This window comes from Asparagus officinalis, chromosome 1, assembly GCF_001876935.1.
Source record: "Asparagus officinalis chromosome 1, Aspof.V1, whole genome shotgun sequence".
Taxonomy (NCBI): Eukaryota; Viridiplantae; Streptophyta; class Magnoliopsida; order Asparagales; family Asparagaceae; genus Asparagus; species Asparagus officinalis.
In genome coordinates, this window is record NC_033794.1 from 110966751 (window position 1) to 110985022 (window position 18272).

Here is an 18272-nt window from a genome sequence, read left to right on the forward strand (position 1 = left end):
TTTTCATCAATGGAATTTCTTAACATTATTTTGTATTTTGGGCACTAGAAGATCTTTTTCATCAATGGAATTTCTTAACATTATTTTGTATTTTGGGCACTAATCTCCCCCTAATGTCGAGAATTGATCTTTCTTAACATTATTTTGTATTTTGGGCACTAATCTCCCCCTAATGTCGAGAATTGATCTTCAATAAAAATGCAATCAGCGTACCAAATTGTAAATTGATCCCCTAACATGGGCCATAGGTATTAAATTATTGACGGAGTTTCATAAATAATGTATGTACCTTCACCGAGGTCCCATAAAGGTATGCTATGGTGGTGATATAGAAACATTGACTGTAAATAAAGAATACGCAGATGGGAAATGTTTCACTTCTTCACCACATATTAGATAAAGGGGAAAATTGTGATATGCAGTTGGTCGGATTTGGTTTGAATGCCCCATTTAATTTAAGGAAATTAGACAAATCATATTTTACTCAAGATGACCCAATAGCTCATGCTAGAATTTAAAAGAATTTGGGTCCCTAAATCTTAAAAAATCATCGTAACATGGTGTATTTTAGATCATACAAATTCTAAAGTGTATAAATAAAAACCACATAAGTTCACAAGAGTTTAAAGCAAACTCAAGTTAAATCAAAATTGTCTGACAAATGCATATAACCCAAATATAGAAAAACCAAATAGTTTACCTTGACCACCTCGATAAGATCCACTTCAATGTCCACTACCTTCCCTCGTCCAAGTTTATGAAAATTAGTTTGAATTATGACAAGTGCTTCAGGAACTATGACTGAACCAATTAAACTTGCATTATGGTTTCTCACAACAACTGGTTGTGTTTTTAACAACTACTAATGCAAGGATTAGTTCATAATGCTTTTAGTTATACTATTGTAAGAGTACAATATTACTTGTTGAATTGTATTCAATCGAGGGTTTAAAATCCAAAAATGGCTACAAGATAAGATCTCCTACTATGTTCATAGCCTCCCCCTTTTCCACGCGTATAAGTAATTTTCTGAATTATAGCATGTGCTCCAAACACAACTCATAAGCCAACCAGTCTAACATTGTGATTTCTCATCAACAATTTGTTGTGATTCTCTACAACTCTAAATGTAGATATCAAAGCAGAATGCTTGGCATAATTTTTGATCATATACTGCTACTGGAGTACAATACTACTTGCATGGAATGGTGAAAATTTTTTTGATCAATTCTACGAGCTTCACCCGCTAGATAATATGGCACATGGTTGAATCATATTTAGTCATGTATTTGAAATCCAAAAAATTCTGATTCAGTCTGCCAGTTGCGTTTGAGGGAAGATTATTAGCTTCCATAAATCAAAGCGATTCTTCAAGGATTGCCCAGAAAGTAAATACTTTTTCAGTAAGCCATTAATTTTTCACGTCTTAATTGATAGAGAGAAAATTTAAAGTGTTTGCCTTCTGGGCAAAGATACTTAAAGAATTAAGAGATATAATCGTGCAAAAATCACAAGGGTGTCCAATAAAAATGAATGTTCGAGGCCAAAGACAAGTAATAATTACTATCATATATCACAGTGCACTAATCATGGGGACGAAAGATTAGTGCATGAGAAATTAGAAATATTCACATTTTAATAAGATCTAATCATGGGGACGAAAGATTAGTGCATGAGAAATTAGAAATATTCACATTTTAATAAGATCACACATAAACACCAAAATCATTAAGCTCCTTTTTCTAATGATTTTCATAAAGGTTATATTTTCAAATGTTTTCTTCTGGTAAACTAGTCTGATATTAAAATTCACACAAAATTTTTAATGCTCAGACGATCAATAACCATCACAAACTCAAGAAAGTAGAAATTAAATAAAGGCATAACCGGTTTGTACTATCCTTTCTTCTAAACTCAAGGTTACCAGATTCAAAACACCACCAAGATAATTTTGGATAGAAATTAATATTGCATAATTTTAGTGGAGAAGAAGAATCAGTGCAGTTAGTAATAAAAAAATAGACCACTTATGAACACCAACATGAGTTTTAAAAACCCACAACTTAATTTCAAATTTTTCATGAGGCTTAGATTTTACTTCAAGCAAGCAAATAGAATATTTAAAGCAAAAGCATCAAATTGATATATTATGACAATTTTTTCATGATTGATGCTATGGACCCTCAACTCTTTTCACATAGATTCATCAAATGCCTCTCACTTAATTGGGAAAGAAATAAGCAATAATTGCATATATCATGATCCTAGGGACTAAGATAGAATTTTCTTACAGGTTAAGCACAACAAAAATCACTTAAAGCTTTCAAAAAGCCAAATAAATATGTGCTTTACTCGTATAATAACCCAACCACCTTAATGGAGGAATAAAGAAAAATATGATAGTGTATTTCATACCTCAGTTTTTTTTCTTGAATCATCCCTCCACAAATTTCACCAAAAATTTAGGATAAAGATTTTGTTTTTGTTGTTTGTATTTCTCTCTCTAGCAACCTAACCAAGTTTATGTCCTTCTCGGAAAGATAAGTGGATAATGACAGGGATCTAATCTAAAGGGATAAACTTTATCTTATTGACAATCAATTTAGGTCCATACAACTAAAGAGCAAGCCTCCAAATACCAAACAGGCTACATAAAAGGACAAGTAACTAGCACAACGTATAAACAAGTAGCTATTTGATCTCAATGGAAATTGTAAACAAAATAATCATATGATATACATCAATCAAAAAGAAGGATAACTGTGAAATATGTCATTTATATCTTGTGTAACTTATTTGATCTCATAATAGTTAGATAAATACAAAGAGAGAGAGAAACATATATTCTGCTTTTATTCAGTTACTGTGTTATGTAATATCTTTCTCTCCAAGTAAATAATGATGTATTTGAGAATCTGATCATGCATTTATTTATTGTTTTGTGTAATCGGAAATAACCCTTTGTCTTAGTTTCTTTGTATTTTCTGTTAAGACTTCCAGACTATGTTATGACTGATCATCATGTGCATAAGAACTTAAAGATCACGGGTCTACATGCTAAAGTTGTGTTTAGCAGCTGCATGCAAAATTGTTTGTTTTGAAGAATTCAAATAAATGAGATGACAAGATTCATACTGGACATAATCATAATCATTCGACGGAAAAGCTTGATACTATGTAAATAGACAAAGGCCGAATGTATTATTACCTTGCAGAAGATGTACACCTAAAAATCTATTACTACGAACCGATGATCACGAACCAGCTAGAGCTAGTCGTGCTGATAACGTATTGTAATATACTAAAGAAATAAAACAAGAGACAAGAGACAAGAGACAAGAGAAGAAGAATATTTCTTTATCAATTCCATTTCCATACATCGTATAATTTATAGATACATGATGGAAGATAAAAGGACGTCATGTTAATAGTCCACATACAAAGTAATATCCACATACATTTTGTCTTTGAAATTTTAACAAAATGTCTTTAGATTTCAACAAAATGTCTTTTAGATTTCAACACCATGCATATAAAAATTCTAATTTAATACTAAAATAATATATAACACTTGGCATTATCTTGTATGCCTATGTGCCATTATTTTGTGCCTTTAGGAGTTCCACCAATTTCTCATTATATATAAAGGAGAGATTATAGATAATTATAATTTGATTAGGATTACCAAATATTTAATTATAATTAAAATTTTCTAATTATAGATAGATTTAATTTGATGATGATTCTAATTATGGATTGAAACACCCATCATATATAAATTCTAATTTAATATTAAAATAACATATAAATTCTCATTATATCGTTGTTGTATGATGACTTAGGAGTACCACCAATTTCTCATGGTATATAAAAGAGGGATGTACATATTTTTTAACAATTCTGATACTTAATTTTCAGACCTAAATTACCTTATAGCTTGGTTGACCTCAGCGAACCCAACCATCAATCTAGAAATGTTGGAATTAGATTTAGGGAAATTACAGTTAGGGGCTGTTTGGATTGATTTTTTAGATAGGTAAAAGAGGGGAGAGCTGTCAAAAATGTCAGCTTTTTGGCAGCTTTCCCCCAAAATCACCTCTATAAAAGGTGATTTTGGAAATGTCAGCTTTTTGGCAGCTTTCCCCCAAAATCACCTCTATAAAAGGTGATTTTGGGGGAAAGCTGCCAAAAAACTGATATTTTTGGCAGTTTTCCAACCTTTTACCTATCTAAAAAATCAATCCAAACAGCCCCTTAACCTTCAAGAATTTTCATCGTTTCTTGATAAACGCCCCAAACTTTCAAAATCACAGTAAACCCCCTACAATTTTGGAATTGCAGAAAATCTCAATAAGTTTCTGCATTTTTTGCAGATAACCCCCACAAATTTGAACCCAAAAAAACACCATAAAAGGGCAATTGGGAAGTTATAGGTCATCTAGTGTAATTTATTTAAAATATATTGGGGTTCTTTTTTGTGCAAAAGTTAGAGCTTTGCTACAGGGACCAAAAAAATAGGACCAATAGGGGGGACAAGTGAGGTGTCCCCCTCCTATTGTATAATGAGTTGGTCATTATTAATGATGGCCAACTTATTATCCAATAGGAGGGGGACACCTCACTTTTGTCCCCCCTATTGGTCCTATTTTTTGGGTCCTTGATAAATTTTTCTTAGTGTAATTTACCCTTACATTTATAAGATAAATTTTAGTATATTTAAAACAGAATTAGATTTAGATTTCTGGTAAAAATTCAAGTTTGTCTTGCATTAGCGAATCTATCTCCGGGGTAAGGATTTGTGAATATGGTTCACCTAATGTAAAATTTTATATTAAGTGGTGAAAATTGAAGGTTATAATACTTCTAATTTTCCAACTGTGGGAACTTAACATCTTTATGTATTCTACAGTTTATAAATCAGTACAAACATACGAAACATTCATTTTCTAAGTACAATGCGCTACTACCAACCCATCAAACTATGGATATAATCACCATCACTACACTCGTGAACTGTATATAATTCTAGTTTCTACTTGCATGAATCCTGAGCAAGCAACCTCTCATTTATCTTCCTGTTGTCACTCTGCAAACAATCAACCGGAGGAATCGTTGGAGCGTGCAATTCCCCGTATGCATCCCAGCAGTAGGGATCGTAAATATGCAGGTTTTCTTGCAATGGCTTGAGCTCTATATCCGTCAAGGATATGTTATAACATGGAAAATTGTCACTACACGCAAGGTACACTGGCTGAACCGTGTACGTCCCCTTGATCTTCTCATATGAAATCTGTGATAGAGCCAGCGCTGACGATTCGTTCTTGCAGTGGTTTGGTCCATCGCAGTAGAACTGATCGATATCTATAGGCGTCTTGACTTCTGATACCTGGATGTTGGAGAATTTGATGTTGCGTACTGAGCCTGAGCCGCCCTGCATAACGGAAAAACAATAGGATGGTCAGACACGTATTAGCAGTGACAAACATAGTATGTTCACTCAGTATGCATTTCTGAACTGAAATATTTCATGATGGACATGTCATAGTGTTACTATATACTTTATCATGGATTTGAGAGCAGTTGACCTTAATTGAGTCACGAGCCAAGCATATGTAACGATATGGCCATCTAATTATTCTTCCGATGTTGGACTAAATCGAATCTCATAAATTTACTAGGTCAAAGATTTGATCTGAATGGATGAGAGACATTAATGAGATTCTTGATAAATAGGGTTAAGATTGGACATTGAATGGACCTATCCATAATCTGACCTGTATATAAATATATATATATACCTGCCAAGTCTTGATTCTGACACCGGCCAATGTGTTATTCATCCTAACATTGCGGACAGTGATATCAGATACACAAGCTTGTGTCTTGCCCTTTCCCAGTGAACCAATACTAATCCCATGCCCTGGCCCGCAGTCCACGTTGTGCACGTGCACGTTGGAGCATCCAGTTTGAATAGAGACACAATCATCCCCTATTCAAGAATATTAACAGGTTTTTTAGCTATTTATTCACAATTTTATCAGTCTATTCATACTAAAGTTAGAAATTACCGCAACTTAGGGTGGTATGATGAATGGAGACATCAACGGAATTTTGAAGATGTATTCCATCAGTATTAGGACTGTCACCAGGAGAAGAGACTGTCATGTTGAACACCTGAACTGCTTGACAGTTATCGAACTTTAAGTGAAATTGAGGGCTGTTTTGGATGGTGATGCCTGTGACAGTCACATTGTAGCTCCCATAGAATCTCAAAGCCTGTCAATAGAAACAATTATAACATACAAAATTATAGAAACAGGATTACATAGTAAATTGAGGAGAGGGGCTTACTGTGGGTCTAGTCTGAGGCATTTTCCCCGCGTTGTCCTGCGAACATCAAAATATCAAATCATGAATTTGTAATTATATGCTACTTATAAATAGTTATAATACATGAATATATACTTGATAAGTATTGAGTTTCAAATTAGGCCACCAAGCACTTCCTTGTCCTTCGATGGTGCCGTTTCCTTGGATTCTGATACCGCCTTCAAGTTTCTTGAATTCTATCCACTGCAGCAGACCTGAACCCCATGCTTTGGGGCTTGTAGGGGCAATGATTTTGCCATCCAACTGCAGGCAATCAAATAAACATAATTTGTTATTTAGTTTAAATGCATTCATAAAAAATTATACTCTTTTTTTTGTGGGGGCAGTGTTTGAGTGCAAACAACAGATATACGGTTTACCTGTGAATCGATATGGCCCATGAAAACAATATTGATAGTTACATCGTTGGTTTTTCTAATAACACTCTCTCTTCTCTTTTTTTATGTTCTCAAAATAAATATATTCTCTTTTTAAATTCAAGCTATTCAGTTTGTAAATACCCTTGGTACGTTTTCCAAATTTCTAGTTATGGAACATGGTATTTAGCTATGGTTTTCTGTGTCATAAAAACAAAGGTTTCGAAGGTTTCGTTTCTTACAGTAAATATACAAAGATTGCCTGAAAAGGACGTACATTAGAAACTAAACTTAAAACAACAGTGTACATGTGAAGACAACAGTATCCTTTTTTTGGACATTTTTAAGAGTCTAATATGCAGCAAGTGAAAACAATTAATACTGATAATTACAGTATTGATCTTAATAAAATGCTCTTGTTATGTTCAAATACCATGAGCTATTGTGCTGGTAAATAGCCTTAGTTTGTCTCCAACTTTCTAGTTATGTAACATGTTTAGTTATTGTTTTCTCTGTTGTTAAGAGTATGAAATTATAACCCTCAACTCTTGTCATAACTTTGAAGTTTTGGTGTGGTGGCAGTGGTCCTTTGATATGGTATCAAAGCAGCCCAGGTTCAATTTCCCACCAGCATGATTTTAAAGTGGATTTCAGAAAATATTTGATATCAATGCATGAGCTCAGGTTTCGGACCATGAAAAGGACACTCAAACTACACATGAACGCTGGAGTATAATTATAAGCATCAACCCTCACCATAACTTCAGAGTTTTTGTATAGTTCCTTTCAAATTTTGATAATCTCAGATTTGTAAATAAAAATTTTACCTGAAAAACAATTTTAGGTTGACAAGGCCCCATGAAAGAGATTGGACCGATGAGGAACCTGTAGCCAGAAGGAACCACCATTGTTGACACTGCCGCTTTGCAAGTATCAGCCCATGCATCTAAAAATGCCTGCGTTTATACGTATCAGTTAGATATAGCTCTTCAGTAGGAAAGGGAAACATTTTCTTGATAGAAGTGAATATCTTCTTTAGTTTTCGATAAAATATATATAGAGAACTAATTTTGGTCATGCATCCTTATACCAACAACAACAAGAGGAAAAAAAGTAATAAAAAACTTTAGGTAAGAAACTCGGGCATACTGCAACATCTAGATATAGCTGACATTTTCACCTTGGTGTCATCAGAGGCTCCATTGCCCTTAGCTCCATATTCTAGTACATTGAAGATTGACTTATTAGGGCTTGGGTTTGGGCTTGAGTTAGGTTTTGGAGTCGGTTTAGGCTCGGGATGCTGATGAGGGCCTCTCGTTGCATTACATAAATCAAAATTTGTGCTTGTAACAAGAAATGCAATGATAAGGAAAAGCAAAAGGCATTTAGATCTCATCTCGTAAGTTCAAATATGTGTTTTTCGTATAGATAAAGAGAGACTTTTGTTGGTAGAAAATGGAGGGAAGTCTAGGTTTAAATAGGCAAAACCTGACCCCATAAAATTTGTCATACGTTGTCATGTACGTTTGTATTACTTGCAAGAATGTTCTTGTGGGTGACATCATGAACTCATGTAATCAAAATTATCACTAAATAGCTTATTGCGAGTGGGATCCATTCTATGCAATCATACTTGTCATTTCTTCTTCACAAGGGAATCAAACGTTACGGGCCTGTTTTTGTATCTTAATATTTGTTATGTTGTACATACACTGTATGATAAAGCCTACATACTAGAAAATGTTCATTTATTAACATCTTACTTAACAAAGTTCAATTTGATGCATGCTTGAGCTCTTGACAAGTAATCTGATGAACAATAAAATACCTGACATACAAATTGATAAGGGTATTGCTCACATAGAGAATTAATCAAAAGAGACAAGCAAGACTACATCAATAGAACCACGTAGGCTCTTCAAGAAATAACTTGTGATTTTGCTTGGATATGTCTATCTGTTACTCACATGCATGATTCTTACATGTAAGGACAGTTATGCCTGATAATTTTCTTCTTTTTAAAGATAAATCTAGAAACATTTTCTTTATTATTTTTGTTAATGAGACCTCATGTTTCTGAAGAGAGAATACTAGGGTTTAATAGTGGTTAGAAATAATTCCACACAAATTAACCACATAAATCATGCATAAAAATAACTCTTGTTTAGAGATTACCTTTCCCAGATCTTTTAGAATGATCTCCATGCATCTATTCTTTATCTTGGGACAACTGAGGGCGACCACACTGATACTGAGAGAATCCATGCATATCACTTTGCAGCTATCGCATAAAGCATGAACTTGATCGTAAAAGGAGATAATGGCTTTTATGAAGGTTTATGGTCCTTTTTTCTTATTCACCCACCATGAAAACCCTCTATCTATATATAAAGGCTTAGAGAAAAAATCCTACAATTATTAGGATTATAAATATCTTATCTTTAAGATAAGACATTATTCACCCACTTATTTGGGTGTTCATCTCATAAATAACCAACATATTCCCACTCACACAAATGAACATGTGTCATCTGTTGCTCCTTGAGCCGAATCCCTGAGTCATTGACTCCCTGAGTCAAAATTCTTCTTGAGAATCTCCTTTCTTTTCAAATCAATGTCCAAACAGGTAGCCTTGCAGCCAGATCCGTTAAGACCAACACAAGAATCTCCCTAAAAAATATACAAACAAAAGTGTAAGTATACGGTATCTCATACCCTAGATCTGATCAACCTTGTCTTCTCAAGTACCTTCGATCTCTTGAAGAAGCGAACATGAACACTCAGGTCTGTCCTCGATTAATCACACGCTTAAAACCTCGCCCCTCACGTGAATAAGAGGTGCGCATGCGATGCAATCAGGAGGCATGTTAATTAATCTTCCTCTGGCCCTGAGTAGTTGAGCGTGTTAATCACGATCTTACCTAACACTGCCATGTATGAGCGGTATTGTCTCATCGTAGCAGAAAACAACATCCAAAGTAGCGGACCCTCATAATAGCCTTTCTAGATAGGCAGTGTCTCTAAGGATACAACAAATGTCCCCCATCACTAATAGTCATCTATAAGGGCTCTCACAGCGAGGGAGTAGGGATCTATCCTTCGACCTCCTTATATATAGTCCAAGGCTCCAAGCACACGTCGTATCGCAACATGTTATAGTATTACTTCTTTCTCCTGAGAGCATACATCATTAAACGAATATCATACAGACCCAAGTTCTATAACCTTGTAATGAACTTGTATGGACATATTGCCCCGTGATATGCATGGGATCTCCCGACAAGCCTGCACCTCATGCACAAGTTAGCTACTAGTCTAGCTAATAGTGAACACGTAAAGTGGACCTGGGGCTTTCACTTGGTAGCTTCAACATATAATTATACAGCAACCTCATCTTGACCCAGTCAAGACAACTAATAGAGTGCTCTAACTATCGTCCTACCTACTAACATGATAGCATATACATTGCTCCAAACCAAATGACATTTATTACTCGCTCTCGGCTTCGAAACTGCCATAGCTCCAAAGGGGATATCTTATATGATAAGAGATCCTACTTATGGTGCACCTAATGCCCTTTTGTCTACCATGTACACATCATAATACTCGTATACTCCATGTCGTGATAATAAAGCAATAAAAAGACTTAAGCAATTCTAGATATGCATATTGATGAAAAAGACAGTCAAATATAATGTCTTATAAAGTTGTCATCAGTAATAACCTAACTGTCTAAGGTCTTCAAGTAAAAATCATCATTAAAACCGTAGCCCATAAGGCTCAAATGTGCTGCATTAGTTGCTCCTCAGCTATTCCCTTGATCAATAAATTCCTGATCAACTAATTCATAGGGATATACTTAACACAACCTGATCCCTCCCTTAATGCTCTATAAAGTGGTACCAAATTTGGATTTTATTCAATTTTCCAAACTAATTTGGGCATACTGTATAACCAGTGGTCGACATTGTTTGTGGAAAATTTACAGTAAAAGAAATGAAAGAAAATTGACTTGTATTCTCTCAAAATCGATTACAATTTGGATTCCGATTACAAAAGAGAGGAGAATGATCTGGATTCTCCCCTTTGTTTAAATCTGGGTTCTTCACGGTGGTGATGAGATGCCTCCCTCGAATGCTCACGTCGAGTTTGCTTCTCGTTGACGATCCGACGTCTTGTTTCACTGGAACATGATCTTCTCCTCACGATTTGACGTTGTGGAGAACTTGCGTGGCAAGTTTGAAACTCTGGACGAGTTGATAACTAGGGGTGGGCAAAAACCGAAAAAACCGGTTCAACCGAAAAAACCGCCCGAAAAAGCGGACCGGTTAACCGAACCAGATTAAATGGATGAGAAGAAGACTCTAAACCGTCCGAACCGAATTAAACCGGTTTGGATCCGGTTTGAACCCCTGAACCGCCCGAAAAAAAACCGAACCGAATTTTCTAATTCGTTCTTTGTCGGATATTCATATTGCTCAAAATGGGAAGGACTTCGTCGTTCGGAATTCGGTCAAAATGGAAAGGACTTTTGGTTCGGACGAAGTCAGATGGAATAACTTTCTTATTAGTGAGTCATCACTTGAACATTAAGCTCTATAATTGCTCGGTAATTTGATTGTTATGTTTACATACATGTTTATATTATATAGTTCCTTTTTCATTGGGCCTGCTAGCGTATATGCCCGCATTAAAATCGGTGAAACCTCATATAAGCTTTCAAATTCTACTAGAGGCATGTTAAGTTGTTTTCCAAGAAATAAAAGATAACCTTTTGATTATAGTTAATTAATATTTGAATGTTACGTAACCATATGTACTTGTTGATATGGTTTGCGCTCATTTCACTGATTTCGGTTTGTTGTTAGCTGTGGCAATGGTGTTACTTCAAACAAGCTCCACATTTCATTGTTTGGAGGAAAAAGTTGAGTAGACAAAATGGACAAATAATGATACTTCATCAGAAATTAATAGGCAATGATCTCAGGTGTGGGCAGATTTTTGTGAAATAGTATTAATTCGGTCCAAAACCGAAACCGATCCGAACCGATCCGAATTTCGGTTAGGCCGAATATTCGGATGAAGGGGAAAAAATCTGGATCTGGATGAGAGTTTTGAGAATTCAAAAAATTCGGATTGGATGCGGATTGAGCTTAAAACCGATCCGAACCGAATATGCCCAGCCCTATTGATAACTCTGAATGAGTTGGAAACTCTTGAAAAAGAGTTGATTTGAACCGATAATCGGTTCTCAAGCCAAGGATGAAGAAGCTCTTGTTGCAGATCTCCCAAGAAGCCAAGGATGAAGAAGCTCTTGTTGCAGATCTCCCAAGCTCCAGAAATGCTCTAAGGATCCTGTTGATGAGCCAAGAAGTTCCAACCGACCGACTTGAACTGAATGAGTTTGTTGTTATTTATAGGGGATTAAGGGGTGTAACCACCTCCTTAATTCGCTCCTAAGTGGGGCTAATGGGATGTAACCGCCCCTCAAATTACTCCTGAGTGGAGTTGTGATCCCCTCAGATCGTGGGAAACGGTTTTGAAACCGTTCAGCTCGTGTTTGAACGAGTCAAACGCAAAATCCATGTTCTGATGCGAATTCTGCGTTCAAACACAGTGTTTGGAAGCTCAGACGCAGCAATTTGGAAGCTGCGTTGGCATCTTGTTAAAAACTGCGTTGGCATCTTGTTGAAAGCTGCGTTTGACAGCTTGGAAGCTGCGTTTGGTAGCAGGTGAAAGCTGCGTTGATAGCTTTCGGAGACTGCGTTTGTGGCCGAACATGAACTGCGTTTGCAGCTTTTGGAGCTGCGTTTGCGGTCGAACATGAGCTGCGTTGGCGGCCGAATCTGAGCTGTGTTTGCAGCTTTTGGAGCTGCGTTTGCAGCTTTTGGAGCTGCGTTTGCAGCTTTTAGAGTTGCGTTTGAAGCTTTTGGAGCTGCGTTTGCAGCTTTTAGAGTTGCGTTTGAGCCGATTTGGAAGCTGCGTTGTTGCAGCTTTTGGAGCTGCGTTTGCAGCTTTTGGAGCTGCGTTTGCAGCTTTTAGAGTTGCGTTTGAGCAGCGGTTGGAGCTGCGTTGAGCAACGGTTGGAGCTGCGTTGAGCTGCGGTATGAGCTGCGTTGAGCTGCGTTGAGCTGCGTTCGTGGCTATGAACGCGATGCGTCTTGATGCTGGTGTGCGGGGAGGACTTCCACAGTTTGATTTGAAGAGACCGTCGATTTGTAGTCTCTTTCTGTCGAAGCGTTGTAAAGATCGTGGGGATCAGCTATCTATTGTGATTTTTAGACAGCCTACAGAACCCCCTCCAAAGTTTTCGAAAGTTCGCGGTTGACTGGGACGAATTTTCGGAATACTTTGGATCTCAACTCTGATCTTGGAGCTGTTGATTCCTTGTGGTAAAGGATTTGTTCTCTGCACTTGCTTCGAAGGCATCATGGTTGAAGGGATTTGCCACGTAGGACCTGTGTGAAGGTATGCGCCATAATCCTGCTTCTGGAATGTGGGGGTGGACCCTGCATTTTGAACTTGAGATGCGGGTCTCACCCTTGCATGTTGAATTTGGAACACGGGTGTGACCTCGGCGTTCGGTTTTTGCATCGCGGGTCTGACCTCAACGTTTTGACTTAAGACATGGAATTGGCTTCCGTGCATTTTTGACTAAGTCATTGAGACTTGTCTTTGGCTCATCTGTTTTAAGTCTCGGCTCACATCCATTAAGCTGATGGACCTGCAAACGTGCATAGGATTTTTGGCAAACCCTCAGCCATCAACGGATTTGATAAGCCTTTACCGACTACCGTTTGAGTCGGGCTAGCATGTGGATTGTCTAAGTCCGTTCCACATGTACCGTTATGCTAAGAGAATGAACCCTCTTAGACTTGATGCTATGATTTTGAATACATAGACTTTGTCATTTTTACGGAAAAAGACTAACCGGCAACGCGTGTTAGGCGTAGGCTTATCTCTAATTAGGGATCGAGATAAAGTCCCACGTGCGTAAAAGGCATGGATTTTAGTGCTACGATGTTGAATACGTAGACTTTGTCGTTATTTCTTCCTGTGTTACTTAAAACACTGAAAGAAAGTTGGAAGCGCCAGAGGTGTAATATTAACTTGGCATGAATTTTCACTTAGAGTGAAATTCAAAAATTTTCTTTATTATCACTAGGATAATTCCAAAAAAAATATTTAATCCGTTGGGGATTTTATAATGATAACTTGCTATTCTTGTTGAAAAAGGATTAACAAGTTCATTGGGGGGGTTGACTGTTAGAGGTGTGATGTTAACCTAACAGTATTTTTATGGACCTATCGCTCCGTTGATGAGTGTCGATAAGTGGAAAGTGTTGCGATCGGAGCAACTTTGAGGACATATCGCTCTATTGACGAGAGTCGATAAATTGATTTTGTCAGAGGTGTTTGATATTAACGTGACAAGATTGTGTTGCGATTGGAGCAACTTTGTGGACTTATCATCCTATTGATGAGGATTGATAAGTGGGTTTTTGTCAGAGGTGTGATGTTAACGTGACAAGAGAATGTTGCGATCGGAGCAACTTTGAGGACTTATCGCTCTATTGGGGAGAGTCGATAAGTTAATTGTCAGAGGTTTGGTGTTAACATGACGGGAATTTGTTACGATCGGAGCAACTTTGTGGACTTATCATCCTATTGAAGAGGATTAATAAGTTGATTTGGTCGTCAGAGGTGTGATATTAACTTGACGGGTTGATGTGTTGCGATTGGAGCAACTTTATGGGCTTATCATCCTATTAAAGAGGATTGATAAGTGAATTTGTCAGAGGTATGGTGTTAACGTGACAAGAGAATGTGTACTTGTGACTTGCACAAGATTTTAGGAATTAGCATCTCGCTGGGGAAACTTGCTAGGTGAGTTTATCATCAGGAACAATGATTTCTGATACCTGTGATTTGAACAAGATTTTGAAGACTTAGTGTCTTGCTGGGGAAGATTGAGATTTGAGCAATTTCGAGGACCTATCATCCTATTGACAAGGATTGATAAGTTGATTGTCAGAGGTGTATTGTTAATGTGACAAATTAGGAGTGATGCAAGCTGCATTCATACTCTGTGGGGTAATAATCGTCAGAAGTGTAATGTTAACTTGACGATGTGAAAGATTTATTACTCTTAATCCAATGGATTCCAAGTAACCAACCCTCAGTTTTGATTAAGATTTAGCAGGGGAATAAAAAGAGGTAGACAAGATACATCACCTAGTGGGGCACTATTCATAAAGTTGGAATAGAGGCACATCACCTGGTAGGCCATTATCTGATGAGTTTGACTATCAGAGGTAACTGTTAACGTGATAGTTTTGTGGACCCGTCATCCTACTTGAAGAGGATTAACAGAAGAATTTGGAGGAAACGGACTATCAGAGGTGATGGTTAACGTGATAGTTTTGGTGGACCCGCCATCCTACTTGAAGAGGATTGGTGGGGGAATTTGGAGGAAAAGGACTATCAGAGGTGACGGTTAACGTGATAGTTTTGGTGGACCCGCCATCCTACTTGAAGAGGATTGGTGGGGGAATTTGGAGGAAAAGGACTATCAGAGGTGATCATTAACGTGATAGTTGTTGGACCTGTCATCTTACTGAAGAGGATTGGCTTCAGTGATTATAGTATATTCCCCTTCTGACTGAGAAGATTGGGCTTGGTCCGATTGCTCAGGAGAAGATTGGGCTTGGTCTGATTGCTCAGGATGATCCTGCCTACTTTGTTCTTCAGCTTTGATCCTGGCAATAATCTTTTGAGCCTGTTCGCCTTGAGAGATTAGTTGTCTCCAAGAACGGCATTCTGCAACCCTCATTTGTGCTAGAAGGTCGGTCTGCAAGTTGTGTCGACAGGTCTCTACTAAAGTAGACTGTGTCATTCCTGATAAACACCGGAGAGCCATGGTTCGGAACCTCTTGACGAAGGCTTTAACGGACTCCCTCTTCTTCTGCTTAGTGGCGAGAAGGGTATGGATGGAGACTTCTGTATCATCTTCAAAGAATCTTGATAGGAAGAGTCTCTCTAGATCCGTCCATTTTTGGATACATCCGGCAGGTAATTTTCTAAATCATTCAAAGGCAACTCCCTTGAGGGTGCCAATGAATAATCGAGCCAGTATGGCGTCGTTTGATATCACATTCCCAGTCTGTGAAAATGATAGATATGTTGGTTCGGTGATCCCATGCCGTCAAAAGTTTGTAGTGTCGGGACCTCAAATTTTGGAGGATAAGGGGCTGCATCCCATTCGACAGGATAGGGTCTGACAATTCCCTCGTCTTGGAGCTCGCTTCTGTTAGAAATGGTATTGAGACGGGCTTCCAATTCTTCCATTTTAATAGACTGGAGATTCTGCTCGTTCTCCGTCTCTCTTCCTTCATCAGAGGAAGATTCTAAGTTGTGGGCTTCTTGGTCAGAAGCCGTGTCATCAACCATTTTCCCCTTCCCTTTACTTGTGTGAAGTCGGGATGAAGACGCTTTTTCTCTCCGGGAAGATTCTTGCCTAGGTGGCGAATCTGTCTTCTGAGATTTGGCCTTGTCTGCGACGATTTGAGTCAATAGGGCCATGAGTTCATTGAGGGTCTTCTGCTGTGATTTGAGCATGACGTCTTGCTCAGCAACCCTCTTTGAAAGATCTTCAGAATGTTCTGCCATGTGGGTGAAGCTCTCATGCCCAATGAAAGAGCTTGATGATTGAGACTCCGCAATGGCTCCGATCACATTGATAGTGACTTCAGGATACTCGGTCTCTGGAGACTTCTTCCTGTGAGAACGTCGTCGTTGGTTGGGCAAAACAACATTCGTAAATTGGTTGAACACCAACAGTTGGGCCGCATATGAGCAGCATTGACATCCCGAGAGGCCCGTAGGAATCAGTCGTTCACATTGGAATGAACGAATGACTTGTTGCATCGGTCTTTCTCTCGATATGAACTCTCTCAAATCTGTTGTGAAGATTCGAGGAGAACTACTCACAGATCGTGAGGTTTGAATTGGAACCCCCAGTCCATGATTGGACAAGACTGGCTCTTGGTGAACATGGATCTGGTTGAGATGCCTTGAATCCATGAACTTCTTATATCCGCCCCTCAATATAATCGCGCTACGCAGAGTATTCGGATTTCGTCACCCGAACGCACGCCTGAGCTCCAGGTTTTGCTGGTGAAACGCAGTCCTGAGATCTGCTTTTTGGTTCTGAAACGCATGCCTGAGAGTTGCGTTCAGTTAATGGAACGCACTCTTGAAGGCTACATTTTGACTGTACAATGCACCACTGAGGGCTGTATTCAGTCTTATTCACACAGAGCCTATGTTTGGACTCATGGACGCGAGACTTGCGTTCTGAAGTAGAAACGCAGAGCACATGGTTGCGTTTAGGCTCACAAATACGAAGCTCGTGTTGACTTGAGGATCAACATTCTCGGAGATGTGCTCGTCGTAAGGATCTCCTCCTCTGTCGAGCGACGTTCTTATTAGCCTGCTTTAAGGCCTTTGTCGCCTCTATGGGCATCTTTCGACCCGATACCCGTCGTCTTGGCGTGGGTTTGGCTGAAGCTGAGCCCACTCCATCGGGGGAGGGGCTGTCCGAGCAGTCTTCCTTAGGCGGTTCGGCTGTAATTGGAGTAGTTGGAGCTTTAGTCTCTTTGGAGACTTTGTGGATCTTGCGCATAGCCTTGGGGCTAAGGGATCCTGTAACAACCGTAAATTTTGATACGTATTTAAATAAATTTTCCAATATTTAAAATATTATATTATATTTTATTAATACTTTTCCTAATTTCTGGAATTTTCTGAGTTTTTAAAATAAATAAATAATAAAATATATAGTCTTGTATTTTTAATTCTGTTAAATATTAATTTACGGTTTAGTGATTTTTATATATAATCATTTGGTGATTAATATTATTAATGACCTTGTTATTATTGATATAAACTTGAGTATAGTACAGTAGTATATAAATATTAATAAAAAGATTTTTGGTTGATTATTAATTAATAATATAATTCAAAATATTATGTGGAAATTTTCGAATTTTCCCTCTCTTATTTTTCTCATTTGAATTTGAATTCCTTCCATATTTTTTCCCTAATTTATTTCTCAATCAATTCCAAAATCACGTTTAATCCTACCTTTTACACCCACTTGATTTTCTCTCCCCAATAATACACCCTCTCTCTCCAATCTTTTTCAAATCCCATAATATCTCTCACCTCCGTTTTCGTCGATTTCTTCTCCGGTGAGTAGACCTACATATTGCCTATCACCTCCAATTTGTATCACACTCTAACTCACTCTCTATCTCTCTCGGTATCGTCCGAAACATCGATCGACGGCAAGCAGTTCGCTGAAAACAGCAGCACTGTGCCAACTTCGCACGCGTTTCCCGGCCACTTCCGATCTCCGTTTCCGCCACCGTCTTCACCGGTGCGTAGCCCTTCGTGTTGTCTATCACACAGTTTATTCCTTTTACTTGGGCTCCTTATCTACACATCGTTATATTCATTCGAATA

At 37.9% G+C, this 18272-nt stretch overlaps 1 protein-coding gene across 1 annotated transcript; it reads right to left on the bottom strand.

Annotated features, from left to right (window-relative positions):
* On the bottom strand, positions 4964-8142 carry LOC109839328 (polygalacturonase At1g48100-like). The gene is made up of 7 exons (XM_020407757.1): positions 7927-8142; positions 7574-7702; positions 6466-6633; positions 6352-6387; positions 6069-6276; positions 5799-5989; positions 4964-5431 (listed from the first exon to the last, which is right to left on the bottom strand). Exons 1-7 carry the CDS (start codon positions 8140-8142, stop codon positions 5033-5035), a joined length of 1347 nt encoding a protein of 448 aa, XP_020263346.1. The 3' UTR covers positions 4964-5032.

What these genes read in the sequence shown, in the direction of transcription:
- LOC109839328 (XM_020407757.1), bottom strand. Translation starts at nt 8,142, where the DNA reads ATGAGATCTAAATGCCTTTTGCTTTTCCTTATCATTGCATTTCTTGTT. An exon ending in TGCCTCAGACTAGACCCACA is followed by an intron (nt 6,277 to 6,351) that starts GTAAGCCCCTCT and finishes TTCTATTGACAG; the next exon opens with GCTTTGAGATTCTATGGGAG. An exon ending in TCATACCACCCTAAGTTGCG is followed by an intron (nt 5,990 to 6,068) that starts GTAATTTCTAAC and finishes ATTCTTGAATAG; the next exon opens with GGGATGATTGTGTCTCTATT.